We start from the raw sequence: 18,881 nt of genomic DNA, 5'->3' as shown, positions 1-18,881 counted from the left end.
TGGGAGTAAATCCTGCCTCTCAGGTGAGTTTTGTGAGGTAGGGGGTGTTAGGGGCCTCGGGGCACACAGCACAGCAGGTGTTTCTGTCCTTTGCCCTCTCCCCAGCCTCACTTGTTCTCGGAGAAGGAGAGATGTGCCCATTTCCCAGACAGGAAAATAGGGGCAGGAGTGTCACGAAGGCCCAACTTCCGGGTCTCTGCTGCGCATGTTTGAGAATCGGAAGTTTGGGCTCCCTCCTTCTCGCCCCTCCCTCTTTCCTCACCGGCCTTCTCTGACCCTTCTTCCTTCTGCCCCTCACCCCACGTCTTTCATTCCTTGTTTTCTTCTCCCTGTCTTCCTTCTTCCCCACTTCCCCTTCAGCTATATTCCTCTGTTCCTCTACCTTCTTCTCTCCGTTCAATCATTTGATTAGCTTTTAGAAAAGCCAGAAGGACACATCCTGAGCCCTTGGACAATCTTCTGGGACTTCTCCTTTTACATACGGCCCCCACCTCTTGGACCTTCTGTTTGACCTCCCCAACAGGTTGATGCCTCTGTCCGTGGGCCTGCCTTGGAGAAAGAATGTGGTAATGAAATCTGGTCCAATGAAACAATGTATGCTTTGGCGAAAGAGCCGAGTAGGACAAGTCCCTGAAAGGCTTGTGGTTAGGGAGGGGGGCGGGCTGTCAGTAGCAATGTGACAAGTACAGCATGCCAGGCTTAAATATAGTGTGTGTGTGGTGGTGTTGGGGGGGGAGGGAGCTCAGAGGAACATCAGGGAAGCCTTCATGGAGGAGGCAACAGCTCAGCTGGGTTTTGAAGGATGAGCTGGAGTTTTTCCAGTTCATAAGGTGGTGGGAAGAAAGGCAGTCCTGTTAGAGGGGCCACCATGGGTAAAAGCACGTTGCTGAGGAAGGGCGAGGAGAATTCAGGGAACTGCCAGTGATTTGGTGTGGCTGGATCCCAGGGAGCTTGTGGGAGACTACAATCCCAGCCCAGAAGAGGGTAAGCAACAGTTATCTAATGGTTAGCTCACCGGACAGCAAGAGGGGTGCAGAACAGGGCATTGCTCAGGGCCAAATGAATGACAAGGAGAGGGTAGAATGGAGACATTCAGAAGAGTTCTCATTTTCTCCCTACTTGCTGACCATACTGCCCTGGGAAAGTTACTTAACAGATCCCGGGCCTCAGTAGCCTCATCTATAAAATGGGGATAGTGATTCATCAGTTACCTGAAGACAGGTAAGGCAAAACGGTGTGGCTTCCTGGGGTGCCTTCCAGTACTGAGAACTGTAGTTTTATGATCACTCTGGACTGTGTGACCAAGGAAATCTTCATGGAAGAGGAGGGCTTGGGGCCTGACCTTCAAGAATGGCTAATGTTGAACTAAACAGAGGAGGGGAAATCTGGGGGAAACGCGGGGACAAGGTCAGAGGGAGGACAGCGAAAATCATGTCTGGAGGATAGTGTGTGGCTGGTGCCGGGTACCGAAATGCTGTCTGTAAGGGAGGAGAGAAGGTGTCCCTTGGCAGGGCAAGGAAGTGTCTTGTGCTGGCGGGAGATGTATGACAGACTCACTGGCACCAGTGTGTGGACCCCACCCTCGCTCCCACCCACCCTCTCTCTGCCCCCAACCCTCCCGGGGGCCAGACTGAGTTCGAGAGAGCCTGGAATTAGAGGGACAAGGTCTGTGGGATGACTGGGAATCAGGGGCATGCAAATGAGATGCAAACACCATGTAAATCAGCCACTCCCCGCTATACCCCTGACTGAGGTCTGTTTTGTCTGGGGCTGAGCTAGCGGGAGGGTGGGGGGAGCAGAGGGTCCTTCCCCTTCCTGCTGGAGCTCCTCCTGCCGCATTGGATAAGCCTGGCCAGATATGGGGACACGGTTCTATACTGCCCTTTCGGTTCTGCAGGCCCAGGAGCTGTCCCCAGAGCTGGAGGCCTTGCCCCTCCTGTCCATCCCTGGAGGATCGGCCGGGTTGCTGTGGGAGCCTCCCCAAACCCACAGGAAGTGTCTGGTCTCCCTGAGAGGGTACATGACGGGCAGGTCAGAGAGATGGCCCCAGACTGGGGTCGCTGGGATGAGACCACAGAGAGGGAAACTGAAGGGACAGGGACACGGCATGGAGAGGCCTCAAGAGAACAAAAATTCCCAGGAAATGATAGTTGTGGACCCAGTGAACAAAAAGCCCCAGAGATCCCGAAAGACACATTCTGGCAGAGACCCTGACTGGCAGGGACAGACAGAGAGAGCGCTTCTCTGTGTCCAGCCTGGAACATGCCGCCGCAGTCCCCTGTCAGCTTCCTCTCGCCTGTCTGCCTGTCCCTGGCTGACGGTCCCTTTGTCTGTCTGGCTCTTTGTTTGTTTGTCTCTTTGTTTGCCTGTCTCTCTCCCAGCCTCTCCTTTCCCCCCTCTCTGCTGTCTGTCTGTCGGCCCCGACCTGTCTGTCTGTTGTTGCCTTCTGCCCTGTCCACCTCCCCAGGGAGACAAAACTGCTCGTTGGGACTGTGGGACCCCTGGGTCCTGGCCTCCTGGTCTTGGACAGGTTCTCACTTTTCTTCCTCCTGAAGCTGGGCCTCAGTTTCCTCCTTTCCGGGATGGCCCCATCTTGTGCCTCCTCTCATACTTATAAGAATCAGGAGTGTGGGTAGGTGGCCATATTTATGATTACTCAGGCATTGGAACAAAGGGTCTATAATTCACTGGAGAGTCGACACTGCTTTTCGACCTTCTGAGGACAAAACAAGAAGAAAATAATGGCTGCAGCATGAGGCACAGTGGTTAGATATTCAGAGGGACTTCCCAAAAGAGGAGTGTAGGAAATGTGAGAACAGATGAGCAAAAACGATTTAGCAACCATGTTCATAATCTCCCATGGAAGAGCCCCACGGAAGGAAAGGTGATGGCCAATATGACCTTCCTGGGTCCATGTAGTCTAAATGTCTTTTAATGTCGTAAGGTAGCAGGGACTTGCATGAGAAGTCCAAGGTACCAATCTCTGCCACCACCTACCTGGGGAGTGGGGGGTCTCAGCTGTATAACCTCCTAGGTGGCTGGGGGAGGCCCTGAAGGGAAAGGGGTGTGGAGGAAGTGCTATCTATCTCCCCACCTTCACCCTATTTCCCACCATCTTCCCAAGCTCAGGACCACCCCGCCCTTCCCCCCCCCCCCCCCCCCCAATCCATGAGAGATGGCTGCTGGGGACGGAGTGATGTATGTAATGCAGATAAAATGTCAGCAATTCTAAATGGGTCCGGAGATGCAGCCATGGGGGGGGGGGGGAGGGAGAGAGGGCGGAGCAGGGGGGAGAGAGGAAGGGAAAATGAGATGTGGGTCCTTACCAGGGATGGCAGCAGGGGCAGACACCCCCTCCCCCCAGCAAAGGCCAGCGGAGGGCTGGGCCCAGGCGGCAGGAGCCCAAATGAGATTTTGAAGAGGGAGCTGGAGGGTGGGGGGTGGAGGAGAGGAGGAGGCGGGTGGGGGCAGCGGGGCCGGAGCTGCTGATGTATAGCGGTTTCATAACTTCCTCAGTATTAAAGGCAGGTTCATGGGGAGGGCAGCGCCATTAATCACCAGGCTGAATGGGGCTGGGATTTGCTGAGAGACGCGCTTGCTGTCTGCTGCGCCTGCCCGGCTCGGGGCGGGAGGGGGCAGGCAGGGATGCCCCTCCTGAACTGAAGGGTAAGACCCCAGGAATCTATTCCTGGTGTTGGGCAAGTGGGTCCTTGCTGGTACCGGAGGGAGCTGGGAGGGGGCATCGGGGACCTCGGCAGGAAGAAGGAAAAGGATGAAGGGGGTTGTGGCAGGAGCTAGGGGAAGTGGGGTAGGGGCTGGGGGGGGAATGATGGGGATCAGAGGCTGAGGGGGGACCCCGGGGGAGAACAACTGGGTGGGGGGAGGGTTGTGCATTTGAACATGAAATTGATCACATGTAAATATAATGCAAATAGCATGCAAATGAGCACAGGATTTCTCTGGGTCCATAGCTCAGGCATTCCGTTTCTTGGACTGAGAATTGGGGCCAATTTGCATCCAGTTGCATGCCCAGTGCCTCGTTTCTTTATTATTAATATTTTCAGAGGGAGAACTCAAGGTCTCACTTGCTAAGGGGGTGAGGAAGCCAAGGTGAGGCTGGTCCTCTGGGCTCTCCGCAGAAGGGTGGGGCCACCTCCCGGGAATGGTAGCATCAGGAAAAAAATGACAGGCCTAGTGACAGCAAGGGGGCTGGGTGGTAGGACTCCTGGGCTATGCCTGAGATGGTGGCTGTCAGAGAGGCAGAGGCTCAGTAGTGAGGCAGAAACATGGAGAGAGACAGATCTCCACAACTTTGGAGACAGACTCTGAGCAGATAAGACCAGGATGTGTTACGGATCCTTTACGGTCGGTTTTGTCATCCTCTCTTCCAGGGGAAGAATGAAATGATCAGCCCAAGGACATACAGCTGGTAGTTACCGTCGGCCATTGCCAAACCCCCAACTCCCAAGTTTCCCCCAAAGTTGAGTGCTCCTTCAACCCGCCGTAAGGGCATCTCTGAATGAGATAAACAAAAATGCACAGCAGATATTTTTCTGTTTTCAACAGATATTTATTGAGCACCTAATAGGTACAAGGCAGTGGGCTTGTGCCCAGGAGAGAGGGGAATGATTGCCGACCTCTCAAAACAATCGAGCAGGGGCTGTAAGGTACGTTAGCAATAAGTGAAACATTTAAGAGTTGGTGACAAGGCTCCCCGGGGATGCGCAAGCAAAGGGAGGATCAGAGAATGCTTCCAAGGGGAGTGAGTAGAATGTATTCAGTGCCAGAGATGGGGAGGGAAGAATGTTCCAGGCGAAGGGGACAAGATGGGTCACTGTGCAAAGGCGGTAGAGGATGAATCAGCAAAGCTTTCCAATGTATCATGGGATAGAGTGTGTGGAGAGGCGTGAGGAAGGTCAGGCTGAGATGACAGGGGCGTCAGGATATGAGAGGGTGGGGAGGCCAAACCGGGGATGTGGATGTCACCTGGAGGCCAGCCAGGAGTAGCGAAGAGGGTAAATCACTCATTGGATCGTCGATTCGGTCAACAGACGTTTCTTGGGCATCAGACACGGACCAGAGCTGTCCTGGTACCTTAGGATGCAAAGACCAGATGTGGTCCCTCCTTCAGGAAGTTCAGTCAGCAGCAGTGTCCTCGTCAGTAAGCGGGGATATAGAGTACGGCCCTTGCCGTGTTACTACGAGGAGCCCGTGTAAAGTACTTAGGGCGGTGTCTGGTGTAGAAGAAAAACTCAGGAAAGGTTCGCTACTGTCATCATCCTTATCGCCGTTCTGAAAGGTGTGAAACGGAGGGCAGAGGCAGAGAAAGGGGTCAGCCGTCCATTGTGAACTTGGGGAGATACGGAGTAGGGCAGCGGGGACAGGTTCAAAAGGGCTGTGGAGACAAGAGAAGGCAAGTGACAGAGGCAGTGACAAGGGCAGGGACAGCGTGGCCTGGGAGCACTGCAGGGAGGGAAGCAGGGCTTGGAAGGCTCCTCCTCGGTCAAGTCCCTGCTCGGCTGCTGGTTCCTTGGAGGTGCAGGGTAGGACAGGGCCGGGTGGCGGGTAGGCCAGAAGGTGGTATGTTGGGCCTCCTTCCTACTTGGCTAGGTGGCTCCCCTCTCACAGACTCATCTAGACTCTTCTCAGTGGCTTAACTTGGCTCACCCTGCGGGAGAGGCTCCTCCCACTCTGCCACAAGTTGTGCTGCAGGATTTGGGGACCAGTCCAGTCCCCTTGGCTGGCCGTCCATCTGAGATCTGTGTGGTCCCCTCAGGATAATTGCTCCGGACAACTCGAACACCACTCAGACGGATTGCCCGGCCTCCCGGCCCCGACACCTCCCACCACCGCATCAAGCCAAATTACTTAGCACCCCCCCAGCCCCGGGCTCCGGTGAAAATCCGATTAGTGAAGAGAGAGCCGCGCTGAGCTGACAGCTCCTCCGATAATTGCTTCCCAAGTAAGCGATGCAAATCAGCCCATCCAGCCTGTCCTGCTCCTCTCCTGGGGACCCCGGCATCCAGGCCCCAGGAGAAGGAGAACACCTGAGTTGGAGAGACCTGGAAGCTGTCACCTGCCTTCGGTTAAGTGACCATCAATCCGTAAAGCTGGTCTGTGCTGCCTTGGGGCTGAGGTGGGGGTGGGGGGTGGTGAGGCTGGACCAGGAACCCCACTGGCTCTGCATTTCTGTCTTCTCTGGGAGCATGTCACTCTGCCCCTTATCTCACCCCTTGGAGAAGTAGCCTCTGTACCCATTTGCCAGTAAGGTAGAGGAAGGCAGAGCGATAGAAGACACGGGAACAGGGTGAACCTGTTAACAAAGCAATGGATGTGTCCATGGCCAGGCTTCCCCAGTTCTCCCATTCTGGGAGGGAGGGGAGAGCGGGACAAGAGAGCGTTCTCCCTTTGTGAGTCACCTCCCCACAAGGTTGGGGGAAAACACTGAACGTTAAGTCCCCACAGAGCTGGCATGGGCCTTCGATATGATATATTTTTGGAGGACTGGGAAGCCTGGTCAACCTTGAGACTTTTGTGCCTGTACCAAGGAGGACATGTTTTTGGGATGCCGTGGCCCTTGCTCACCCCACGCGTCAGGGAGTTTTCTCCCCTCCCTTATTCAAGGTCCTTTGAAGGGCCTGCTAATACCTTTTTTTTTTTAGTGCTTTTCCTTCCTACATCTTTATCTCAAGTTCTTTCTTTCTCTGACCCTCTCATCCAATTTCCTGATGATCTTGGAGAACTTCCCTTGCAATCCCGAACTTCCGGCCCCCACACCTAGCCCATATGGGTCACTGTCTCTGTGGAAATCTCCAGGGATGCGTTGCCCAGTCTTGACCTCTGTGCTTGTGCGTCTGATATGGCTCTGTGGCCTGGATCTTGGGTTGTCCGACTAGCATCTGCCTGAGACCCGGACACACAGTCGCAACAACAATAACTAACCTTTCTAGAGCACTATTCTGTGCTAGCCACGGTACTAAGCACCTATGTAATGAAGTCATTTTTTTTTAAATTAAAAAAAATCTTTATTTATTTTTGAGAGACAGAGTGTGAGCAGGGGAGAAGCAGAGAGAGAGAGAGGGAGACACAGAATGTGAAGCAGGCTCCAGGCTCTGAGCCATCAGCACACAGCCGGATGTGGGGCTCGAACTCACGAATTGTGAGATCATGACCCGAGCTGAAGTCGGACGCTCAACCGACCGAGCCACCCAGGCACCCCTGTAATGAAGTCATTTAATTATCACCAAAGAAAAGATGGATTACAATGACTATCCGATTTTACAACTGAGCTAACTGAGGCACGGAGAAGCAGCTTGCCCAAGGTCAGTAAGTGGCAAAGCTGGGATCCAAATCCAGGCAGTCCTAGTCCTGAGACCACACTCTGAAGGCCTCTGCTATGCCACCTCTCCTCTCCAACGCTTTTTATTTTATTTTTGTTAAGTTTTATTTATTTTGAGAGAGAGAGAGAGAGCAAGAGGGGTAGGGGGAGAGGGGGGAGAGAGAATCCCAAGTAGGCTCTGCACCGTCAGTGCCAAGATGGCTGTGGGGTTCAAACTCAACAACCACGAGATCGTGACCTGAGCTGAAATCAAGAGTTGGATGTTTAACCAACTGAGCCACCCAGGCACCCCTCCAAGGCTTTTTTTTTTTTTTTTTTTAAATTTTTTTTTTTTTTTTTAACATTTATTTATTTTTGAGACAGAGAGAGACAGAGCATGAACAGAGGAGGGGCAGAGAGAGAGGGAGACACAGAATCGGAAACAGGCTCCAGGCTCTGAGCGGTCAGCACAGAGCCTGATGCGGGGCTCGAACTCACGGACCGTGAGATCATGACCTGAGCCGAAGTCGGACACTTAACCGACCGAGCCACTCAGGCGCCCCTTTTTTTTTTTTTTTTTTTAATGTTTATTGGGCTGAGAGAGGGAAACCCCGTAGTGTGGAGGAGCTGGAGGATATGGCTAGGCTGAAAGTCAAACACCAGAAGCCCGTTGAGGTCCCCTAGGGCAGAGGTGGCAGGAGTTACCAAGGGTGACATCTGGTACTTGGGGAGGGGGAAACGCGGCCCTCACCTCTTCCAATCCCTGATATCTATTTTCTACACTGGAGCCGCGCAGCTAGGCAACCCCCCTCTACTCTGGAAGCATGGAGGCAGGGGAAGAAGGGCTAAAAGATCCGCCTAGAAGCCAATGAGCGGAGAGTCAGAGCTAGGACCACCAGAGGCCGATAGATGGCGCTCGTGGCCCAACACAGCCTCGGCAGCTCCAGGAAACCAAAGGAAAACAAGCCCTCCCGTTAACCCCTTCCTGCCTGGGCTCTGGCTCCAGGAGCAGCCTGCTGGGCAGCAGAGGGCCCTGCCCCAAGCCTGGCTGGACCCTAAGGAGTGGCCCAACTCTCCAGGCTCTGTCCAGGCTACAGGTCTGCTCCTGCTCCTGCTAGGTAAGTTCTAAGCATAAATCACAGTCGGCCAGGCTTTGGAGACTTCCCAGAGGGCCAGGAGACTAGGACATAGGCAAGACAGGTTGGCAGCCCCCACCCCAGCCCAAGTTTCATCTCTTAGGCTTTACCTTTTGAAAATCTCTCTGTCTCTGTTACTAAGCACCCCCACTTCAGGAGAGTTCCTCACCTCCATCTTCCCTGAGAAGGACCCACCAGGTGGGGAAGAGTAGCATGGTCTAGAGACAGAGAAGGCTCCCAGAGCCCTGCGGGGTCAGCTACAAGAACTCACTGTGGGGTTGCCTCAGACTCAGTTTCTGCCTATGTTGGGACTCCCTATCTTTGGGCTCCTGGTGTAAATGGGCTTACAGGGACAGAAACAGTCCTCTAAGTCTTTCTGGAAGTTGACATTGGGAGTGGGGGTCCTGGGGGCATCTCTGTTTGCTTGTCGCTCATTTTACTCATTACTTTCTTACCAGGAGTGGCCTTGGAATGTGGAGGGGCCGCCATGATGATACACTGGAAGCAGCTCGCAACCAAATGGCAAAGGGATGGGGTGGGGCAGGAGGGTTGTCCAAAGGATGGTGAGGCTCCTAGCATTTTTAAGCAATAAGATGACAACACAGTGTGGTTCCCCCACCCCGCCCCCATAATTTTGGTTCAGAGACATACAAACGCATAGATCTATGAAGAGAGAGGAGCCTGAGGGGGCAGTTGGTTCTAGAAGCTCCGGATACTCTTATTTCAGTCATTCCAGAGAAAGAAGCAGAGGCATGGGGATAGATGTACACAGAGGAAGACCGAGACACATAGATACAGAGAAGTATCAAGAGAGTAGGGATAGAGAGACATTTACATAGGCAGAGAGAGGCAAGGACAAGCAGGGAAAGAATCTGATACAAATGTAAGCTCAGGGAATAACAGACTGTGAGGTGGATGATTAACTTTATTTCCAAAGTCTTGCAAAGGTGGGGTGGTTTTTCACCTTTGGTGTCAGAGGGTTGCTGCTCACAGTTCCCTGAAGCTCATGCCGCACCGAATTAAGTTTTTGTCTGTTGGTAGGAGAGCAGGGGAGGGTTGGGAAGGGGGTAGCATCCTTGTTCTCTCTCCTTTTCCTGTCCTGGGGTTCACTGGTCTCCTTCTTTACCACCTGTAGGGAGACCTTGCTTCTTCTTGATCTCAGTCATGGCTGTGCTGAGGGGTGCAGGGGTAGGGGGTGGGAGGGATTTAGAAGATAGTTAGCCTTATGGGGCTTCCCCATGTAATGAAAATCTTAGAGTCAGGACACAGAAATATACCCAGGTGGGGGACAAGAACAAAATTAGGAACGGGACAGCTCTGGACATTGTTTTGGGTTGGGGAGGTGGGAGGGAATGGACTGTTAGGTGCAGCCATGGGGTTAGGATTGGTCAGGGAAGGTGTCCTGGACAGAGTATTTGAGGGGAAGGATTTGGAAGGATGGGAGATTATAGGGCTGGGTAGACTGCACAGCAGAGGAGAGAGAGAAATCAAATGGGAAAGCCATGGAAACACAGGCTTGGGCAGTAATGGGAAATGTAAGTGTCTCAAAGCCACTACTAAAGAGTTGTCAGCAAAATAAATAAATAAATAAATAAATAAGAATAAAGTTGTTAGCAGATTCCAGAAGTGCCTCCTTGGATGTTCTAGATACTGTCCTTTGAGGGCTGCAAAGAAGAGATCTCTTATCCCTTGGGCAGCAGGAGGACTAGAAATGGTCTTTTTTCATTTAATACCCTCAGGTGAGCTTCGAGATTGGGGAATGTTTGAAGCTCCTTGATTCGCAGTCCTGTTGGGAAAAGTCTTGTCAATGAACTTTTGGAAGGGTGCTGCCCTTGAGGGCTAGCGGCCAGGACCTCTGAGGTCCTTAATGAGCCTGGCCTCTCCTAAAGCCTTCTTGATTTTGCTCTGATGTAAGGAATAAACTACAACCCCCAGAGTCACTTAGGGCTAACTTAGCACGCCTTCCGGGGATTTGAGTATTTCCGGCGGAAGTTGCCGCCGCTACGCCAATCTCCTTCCCTAAGCAAAGTAGACTACAATTCCCTCTGTCCTCCGCGCCCGGGGGCGGGGAAGGGAACCGGAAACCGGATGGAGAGCTGAACCAGGTGAGGAAGTCGGGACCCGGGGACCTGGGGTGCTGGGGGGCCGGCTTGGGGCTCTCAGGGTTGCGAGGCGGTGTCGAGCGGGGAGTCAGAATGTGTGTGTTTGAGGGACCCTTGCTCCGTTTGGGGCTTGCCCCGGCGCAGGGAGAGTCGAGTCCACGGAACCTCCCTGAGGGCCTGCGGAGACGTGGCTTTCCCGTCGGGCGGAGCCCTAGGGCGGACGCGGAGGTTTCTTACGGACCCCTAGCTGGCGGCCCTCTCAGAACCAGTAGGAGGGATAAAGTGGTGTTTTTAAGTCCATGACCTACTACTGCTGCTTTTCGTTTAAGGATTGCTGATTGTCCCTGTCGACTCTTTGGAGTGCCCCCAAGGGATAGGGGAGTGGATAGTGTCTAGGATTCCTTCTTCCACTTCCTGGATTTAGTGTCAGAGAACCTAGATGGCCAGACATTGCTGGATCACCCTCCGCGGCCTTTGCACCTAATACGACGCTGTAATTTATAATGTATCTACGTTTCTTAAGTCTTTGGTTCTTGGTGACTTTGGATAGGACTTCCAAGTTCCACCTTTGGGTTCTCGTAGTGCTTTGTTTAGGACAATAAAGCTCAAGTGACAGTGTATGAAAATTGTTTTATGTTTTTCTGAGCGTGGCCTCCATTTTCTTATTTATTATTTCTTCTTCAAGAGATGACCACAGTGCCTTTCATGTAAGAGACTCATAAATATTGGAAAAAATAAATGAGTTAACAGCTTTTGATAGGTAGGTCGGATGGAATATGTGATTTCATAGGGAGGAGAGTTAAATGGCTTGCGTAAGAGAAACTTAGAGATAAAACTAGGGCTAAAAATGGATTCAGTTGACACTCAGACTGTGGTCCTTGTTATCAGGTTAGGCTCTGAAACTGGAACGCTGAAAACAAAGCCTTGTCACTCTTTTTCATACCCCTCAGCCTTGCTATCCCCAGCACAGGTCTCTAAAGGTCGAAGGTAGGCTCAGTGGAAGAAGAGAGAGATCCCAGAGCTGGAACAGCCAGTCCACTAACATTGGCACTACATGAGGAGATGCCGAGCAGGGGCCCCTCAAGACATTTGAGTTCTCCACAGTTCCCTTCTGGGCTTTTGTTTGAGCCCAGTTGGCCCTGGTTAGCCATCTGCACAGAGCAGTTAAAGACTTCTGAGATCAGTCTGGGGAAAGATTGTCTAAGTTTGGCCCTGACTTTTTTTTCTCTTCTGCTCCCCTAGGCTGAGGTCAGATGGATCAAGCTGTTCAGTCAGCCCCTGAGGTCCCTTCTGGGAGAAGAGGTTGAGAGGGAGAAGAACCCTGACCCCTGCCCTATGGGAGGCCCAAACAGGTTGGAAACATCCAGAGCCTGGCAAGCCCTCAGAAACAAGCAGAATGCCAAGTGGACAGCTGAACCTTGAGTGAACTCAGGCTGTAGAAATGGAGAGTTCATCGGGAAAGACTCCGAGGTAGAAGGTAGTTTTAAACAGGATTGGAAAAGATAGAATGGACAGAGCTGAGCAGGTATTTGTTGATTACCTAATAAAAGCTAGGATCTTGAAGGTATAGAGGGAAACTGAACAGGGCACCCTAGGAAGTTGGTTTAAAATACAGATTCCCAGGTCTCACACCAGACCTTCTCATGTGTAGGGTGGGACTGGGAAGCCACGGCAAATGCCACAGTGTCCTGAGGTGGGAAGGGACCAGTGGGATCTCTGGAGCTGCATCTTGCAGGCTGGGGTACGATTTGGATGTGTGGAGAGGCAGAGGGGTCACAGTCCTGGTTGATTCAAAGAGTGTGTCTGGTCGGGTTTGAAGAAATGGCGTGTGCAGAGTTTTGGGAGTTGGGGTAGGAAAGGCATTTTGAAAGTGTGAGTGGAATGGTCAGGCTGGAACCCTGGGTTTGCGGGGGAATTGTGAGAAGGAAGATTGGGAAGAATTGCCTTTGTAGGCTGTAGAACTTGCCAGAGTGCTCCCTCGGCCTCCTCACCCCCATCTTCCCCCTTTCTCCTCTGCTTCTCCACTTCCTCCCCACCCCCCATCCCCACGTCCCTTATGTTACTATTATTGAGTGGATATTATTATTCTTAGTATTTGGATGAGAAAACCTGAGGCTCTGGCCATGGTTACATGGTTGTAAGAGTCTATTCTGAGTCTGGTAATCATCCTACTCACCACTGAGAATTCTTGACTGTGGGCAAGAAGCTGGGCTGGGTTTGGGGGGGGGGGGAGGTTGTTGGATGAGCAGGGTGGCTGACTGAACTGTCTCAGGCAAGATGAGATGGGTGGTTAAGAGCGTAGCCTTGAGCCAGACAGATTGGGTGCAGATTTCAGCTTCATTACTTGTTAACCGCATGACCCTGGGCCAGTTACTTGGCCTTACTAAGCCTCAGTCTTCTCACCTGTAACATGGGAGCAATAATAGTCCCCTCATGGGGTTGTTAGGGGGACCAATGAGGTGTACCTGGCACAGAGCAATTGCTCACCACCTGGAAGCGATTGTAATTAGCCTCCTGTAATTAGTCTCCGGGCTCTGGCTGTGCACCTGCATCTCATTCTTCAGCACATTGGTTTTCAGGACACAGCCCATCCTGGCTGCGCTTGTTTTATTAAGGGTGACATTAGAGGCGCTGGAAGTTTGCCACCAGTAAATATATGCTGAACACCTACCATGTGTCTGGCATGGCCTAGGAACTAGTGACTCAAGACCTATGCCTGATGGAAAGGAGGTTTGGAGTGGGGCACGATGGCTTAGTCTAACCAGGTAACATATGGAGAAGAAGTATACTTGAAGCGGGGAGAGGAAGGACCCATCACTACCAAGAACTGAGATGAACTCAGTCAACCCTAGGGGGTGGGGGACGACTGACAGTCTCTTCTGAGCCCAGGAAAGGGCAGCCCTGGCCAGTCTGGATCCCTCTCACTCTAGGGCTGAGGGCTGATGAAGCTTCTGTTCATCTCTTTTCCAGGTGGCAGTGACATGGCTTTGCCCCAGGCTTATCCACTGGGGCCCCTCCATGAACCTGCAAGTGCCCTAATGGAGCCCCAGCCTTGCCCTCAAAACTTGGCTGAAGGCTTCCTGGAGGAGGAGCTTCGGCTCAGCTCTGAACTGAGCCAGCTGCAGTTCTCAGAGCCCGTGGGCATCATCTACAATCCTGTGGAGTATGCGTGGGAGCCACACCGTAGCTATGTGATCCGCTACTGCCAGGGCCCCAAGGAAGTGCTGTTCCTGGGCATGAACCCAGGACCCTTTGGCATGGCCCAGACTGGGGTAAAGGGCTTGGCTTCCCCTGGTGGGTGGAGTGGGAGGCTCCAGGGTGGATGTTTGGTCGTGTGTGCTGTGGGGGGAGGAGCGTGGGCCTGGCTGTGCACATGTGTGGGTACGGCCCCCTCGTCCCCTCCCAGGACACATGCTGGCTCCTGTGGTTTCAGACGCTCTCCTGGCCTTGCTGCCTGTAGTTAACCAAGCACATTAATGGTAGTTCCGTTTCCCCTGTGAGCTGTCCACTAATTGCCTCTGCGAGCCCTTCCTTCCGCTAGCTCCATCTAACCCTTACCTTGCCGGATCTCCTCTTTCCCTAGAGCATGGTTGGGGTCGGGAGAGGGACCAGGACTACTGGGTCCTCAGGGGAGACTGGTCGACAGGGGTGGGTATGGAGGAGATGCAGGGCATCCAGCCGGCCTGCTTCTGTTTCTTAGCTGAGGAGAAATTGAAAACAGAGCCGGCTCTGGGGCCTGCCTGCTTTCCTTTCAGACCTCAGGATGAGTGAATGCCCCTCAGTGGGGGTGCTTGGCAGATGGGGGAGGGGAAGAGGCTTCAGGGCAGGAGGCTCAATCGCTTTTATTGACCCCAACTGGGGGATGAAAGGTGATCAATGATGATCGATGGAAATGACAACCTGAGGCTTGGGGCTGAGAGGGCGCCCAGAGAGCAGTGGTCAGTCCTGTCCTTGGGCCTCCTCTACCCCTGGCAGCTTTCTGTCTCAGACCATCTGTCTGTCCCCAGTACTACCCATCATATCCTGTGTAGGACCAGATATTCCCATATAGTCTTTGCATGTGGTCCCAAAGGCAGGTGGGGATAGAAGCAAACAAACAGATTCTTCTGGACTGCAGTCCACAATGAGAAGTTGGAGAAAGATGAGCAGGATCAAACCTTAGGGCCAGAATCTTTGTCTCGAGCCTTTGGGTGAAGGGGGTGGGGGTGGGGTGTCCAGACTGGGTCCCCATGCAGGGTGGAAAGGGGTCAGCTGACCCAGAACCCAGGCATCAGGTCTCCGGAACGAAACCCCCATGTCTCTCTCCCTCCCGGCAGGTGCCCTTTGGGGAAGTGAACGTAGTCCGGGACTGGTTGGGCATCGGGGGGCATGTGTTGACCCCTCCCCAAGAGCACCCTAAGCGACCAGTGCTGGGACTGGAGTGCCCTCAGTCAGAGGTGAGCGGTGCCCGGTTCTGGGGCCTTTTCCGGAAACTGTGTGGACAGCCTGAAGTCTTCTTCCGTCACTGTTTTGTCCACAATCTGTGTCCTCTGCTCTTCCTGACCCCCAGTGGGCGCAACGTCACTCCCGCGGAGCTACCTGCCGAGCAGCGAGAACAGCTTCTTGGGGCCTGTGACGCGGCCCTCCGCCGGCAGGTGCAGCTGCTGGGGGTGCAGCTGGTGGTGGGAGTGGGGCGGCTGGCAGAGCAGCGGGCACGGCGGGCTCTGGCAGGCCTGATGCCTGTGGTCCGGGTGGAGGGGCTCCTGCACCCCTCACCTCGTAGCCCTCAAGCCAACAGGGGCTGGGAGGCTGTGGCCAAGGAGAGACTGAATGAGCTGGGGCTGCTGCCGCTGCTAATGAAATAAGTGCCCACGTGGCCCGGCACGGGACACGTTCAAGGTCCCCAAGTCATTCTGGGGCAAGCCACGTGCTTCCTGGACCGGAGCAACAGAGTCTTCCCGGGCTCCCTCCCTGGTTGCTGGGACCTGGCGTGGCAGTTTTGACACTACTCTGGCTTGCTGCTTCCTTCACCTTCCTTCCAGCACTGCCTCTGGTCGTGTGGTAACCAACTCCACAGAGACCTGCCATCTGCAAACTGCTCTACCTCAGTGTTCCCTTGGGAGCCTCTGGTCAGCTGAGAGTGACTTCTGAGGTCGTGTTTGCTGTGTTAGAGAAAAGATCCTGCCAGGATCCCCACCCGTCCTCATAGAACAGCTTCCTTCAAGCTGAGCCTTTTCCTCACAGGGACCAGGACAAAGCGAGAGGCATGGATGTTAAGAGGAAACTTCCCCACGGGAGACTGAGGCTGGGTCAGAGAAAGAATTCAGTGTGGCAGAGTGGGGAAGGACCAGAAGACCCGGATTTTCATCTCGGCTTTGAGACTTTACGGCTTTGGGCAAATCAGCGAACCTCTCCAAGCCTCAGGATCCTCATCTGTAAAACGAGGATCCCTAACTCATGCGGTTGGTGTGGGGATTAAGTGAGGGAACACTTGAAAGTGGCTCGCGTAGTGCCAGGCAGGTGGGTGCTTGTTAATCTCGATTTCTTGCCTCTTGGGTGGGGCATCGCTATATCACACTACAGCGGGAGCTCCCGCGCTCTGCAGACCTTGCTGGGTGAGGGGCAGATTCTTGCCCTGCCAGAGATGGACCAGTCACTTCATGAAACCCCCAGCCTGTGATTTTTAGTCTAAGCATGAAAAGCTCCTAAACCCTTTTGTGTGGTCCTTTTTTTATTTTTTCCCTCCTGCATATGAGTCCAAAGTGGTGGTTTAGATTTTCCCTTCTCTTACCTCTTCACTGTTTGCAAAGGGTTCTCATGGGTATCTGGGAAGAGATGTAAACAGGTCTCTGATTGCCTCACCAGAGCTTAAGGGTCTCTGTCAGGGGTTCGTCTGCTACTCAGGGCCCCGGGGGAGCAGGCAGTGAGTGGGCGGATGGGAGCACGGTATCTCCACCTAACTCATCTCTTCTGTCTGCTGGCTGGCATGCCCCTTTAGGAGGACTGGGAAGGTGAGTCAGTTTGGGAATAGGATGGGTCTTGAGGCCATCTTAATGACGAACACACTGGTTGGACTCCCATCTCCTGGGACAGGGCATCTCCGGCTTTCAAAATTAATAAGATTTTTACTATAGGGGAACCTGGCTGGCTTGGTCAGAGGACCATGTGACTCATGATCTTGGGGTTGTGAGTTGGAGTCCCATGTGAGGTGTAGAGATTACTGAAAAAATATACATATAAAATAAACTTTAAGAAACGTGAGGTTTTTGTATAATAAAGACTTTTTTTTTGGTATACTAAAGAATTTGGCTGTTGTCCTTGGGTCTTGGGAGGGAGTCTCTCAGTCCTTGGAATTTCCCAAGTAATAGGAGTGTCTTTGTTATTCATGGAGTGCCCCTCAACCACACCAGAGGCAATGCGGAAATTGACTCTGGATGAGGGCTGACTGTGCCAGAAAGGCCAACCATTTGATTAGAGGGTTGGGGCTATGAGCTAGGTGATACCAGCCTGACCTGGGTGGGGGGAGGTTGGAGTGAGGGCTGGAGATTGAATTTAACCAAACGGTCCATGATTTCGATTGATAATATCTCCGGAAGGGCGCCTGGGTGGCTCAGTGGGTTGAGCATCTGACTTTGGCTCAGGTCATGATCTCACAGCTCGTGAGGTCAAGTCCCACGTTGGGCTCTGTGCTGACAGCTCGGAGCCTGGAGCCTGCTTCGGATTCTGTGTCTCCGTCTGTCTCTGCCCCTAACCTACTCTCATTCTGTCTCTGTCTCTCTCAAAAATAAGTAAACATTAAAAAAAAAAAAAAAGATAATACCTATGTAATGAGACCCTAAGGAAAACTCAGGACACAGGTTTTGGTGAGCTCCCTGGCTGGTGAACACATGGATGCAACAGCAGGGTGATGTGTCCTGATTCTGTGGGGAAAGTACATAGAAGCTGTGTTTGTGACTCACTCAGACCTTGCCTTATATATCTGTCCACTTGGCTGGTCCTAATTCGTATCCTGTATAATAAAACTTGTTATAAGCAAGTGCTTTCCCGAGTTCTGTGAGTCATTCTAATGAATTATTTGAACCTGAGGGGGTCATGGGAACCCCTGAATTTGTAGCCAGTTAGAAGTGTACTTTTTTTTTTTTAATGTTTATTTGTGAGAGTCAGCGGGGGCGGGGGGCAGAGAGAGGGGGACAGAGGATCCAAAGTGGGCTCCGCACTGACAGCGGTGAGCCCGATGCGGGGCTCGAACTTGAGAACCATGAGACCAGGACCTGAGCCAAAGTCTGACACTTAACCGACTGAGCCACCCAGACACCCCCAGAAGTGTACTGACCTGTGGCCTGGAAGTACAGGTCTCCTGGGGACCCCTGAACTTACAGCTGGCATCTGAAGTGAGGGCAGTCTTGCTGGGGACTTGGCCTTAAGCCTGTGGAGTATGTGCTCCCTCTGGGTAGTTAGCATCTGAATTGCATTGCACTTTTGCACCCCCTCATGCCTCTGACTCCTTTCCTCCGGGCTGTCAGTACCGTGGTGCTGAGTAGTTATCGCCACATGTGGCAGAGCACTAGATTAGACACGGAAATAAGTGCACAGAGATTGTTCCCTTATGTGTGTAGCTGAGGTAGTCAGAGAAAGCCTTCTGGAGGAGGTGGCACATCACGTGGCCTGAGAGACTGGGAGTTTCGGAGAGCATCGTTATGTTCAAGGGGTAGCAGGTAGATTAGTGCGGACTTGGCCTTGTTGGGAGAGGCAGCTGGAGAGATAAACTGAAGCCATCTTGTGAAGGGTCTCGAATGCTAGACTCATCTTTGAGTATTTGAAGTCCAGTGCAGAAAGACATGCACAGAACACTCACATTTAAAAATATCCAATAGGGGGGCGCCTGGGTGGCGCAGTCGGTTAAGCGTCCGACTTCAGCCAGGTCACGATCTCGCGGTCCGTGAGTTCGAGCCCCGCGTCAGGCTCTGGGCTGATGGCTCGGAGCCTGGAGCCTGTTTCCGATTCTGTGTCTCCCTCTCTCTCTGCCCCTCCCCCGTTCATGCTCTGTCTCTCTCTGTCCCAAAAATAAATAAAAAACGTTGAAAAAAAAAAATTAAAAAAAAAATAAAAATATCCAATAGGGGCACCCGCGTGGCTCAGTCGGTTAAGCGTCCGTCTGTTGATTTCAGCTCAGGTCATGATCTCACGGTTTGTGAGGTCGAGCCGCCCTCCTCGGGTTCTGTGCTGACCGTGAGGAGCCTACTTGGGATCCTCTCTCTACCCCTCGTCTTTCGGCCCCTCTCCCACTGGTTCTTTCTCCTCCCCGCCAAAAAATTAAAAAAAAATGTTAAAAATCCCCAACAGATA

General features: G+C 52.9%; 1 protein-coding gene and 1 long non-coding RNA gene across 5 annotated transcripts; both read left to right on the top strand.

Annotated features, from left to right (window-relative positions):
• Nucleotides 1–3,566: 3,566 nt before the first annotated feature.
• Nucleotides 3,567–7,640, top strand: LOC145715618 (uncharacterized). The gene is made up of 3 exons (XR_014137956.1): nt 3,567–3,666; nt 4,392–4,667; nt 5,777–7,640. It is a non-coding gene; the product is annotated as an uncharacterized LOC145715618 (long non-coding RNA).
• Nucleotides 7,641–10,453: 2,813 nt separating this feature from the next.
• Nucleotides 10,454–17,573, top strand: SMUG1 (single-strand-selective monofunctional uracil-DNA glycosylase 1). 4 transcript variants are annotated; one of them, XM_060657411.3, is made up of 4 exons: nt 10,497–10,559; nt 11,799–11,908; nt 13,527–13,828; nt 14,873–17,573. In XM_060657411.3, exons 3-4 carry the CDS (start codon nt 13,538–13,540, stop codon nt 15,398–15,400), a joined length of 819 nt encoding a protein of 272 aa, XP_060513394.2. In that variant the 5' UTR covers nt 10,497–10,559; nt 11,799–11,908; nt 13,527–13,537; the 3' UTR covers nt 15,401–17,573. The 4 variants fall into 4 exon arrangements, with proteins under 4 accessions (XP_060513395.2, XP_060513394.2, XP_060513393.2 ...); XM_060657410.3 differs by having other exon boundaries at nt 11,799–12,026; XM_060657408.3 differs by having other exon boundaries at nt 11,799–12,033.
• The last annotated feature ends 1,308 nt before the right edge of the window (nt 17,574–18,881 follow it).

The sequence above is a fragment of the Panthera onca genome, chromosome B4 (genome assembly GCF_046562875.1).
Source record: "Panthera onca isolate mPanOnc1 chromosome B4, mPanOnc1 haplotype 2, whole genome shotgun sequence".
Taxonomy (NCBI): Eukaryota; Metazoa; Chordata; class Mammalia; order Carnivora; family Felidae; genus Panthera; species Panthera onca.
The sequence above is the reverse complement of the archived record's forward strand: the minus strand, read 5'-3'. Positions and strand labels throughout refer to the sequence as shown.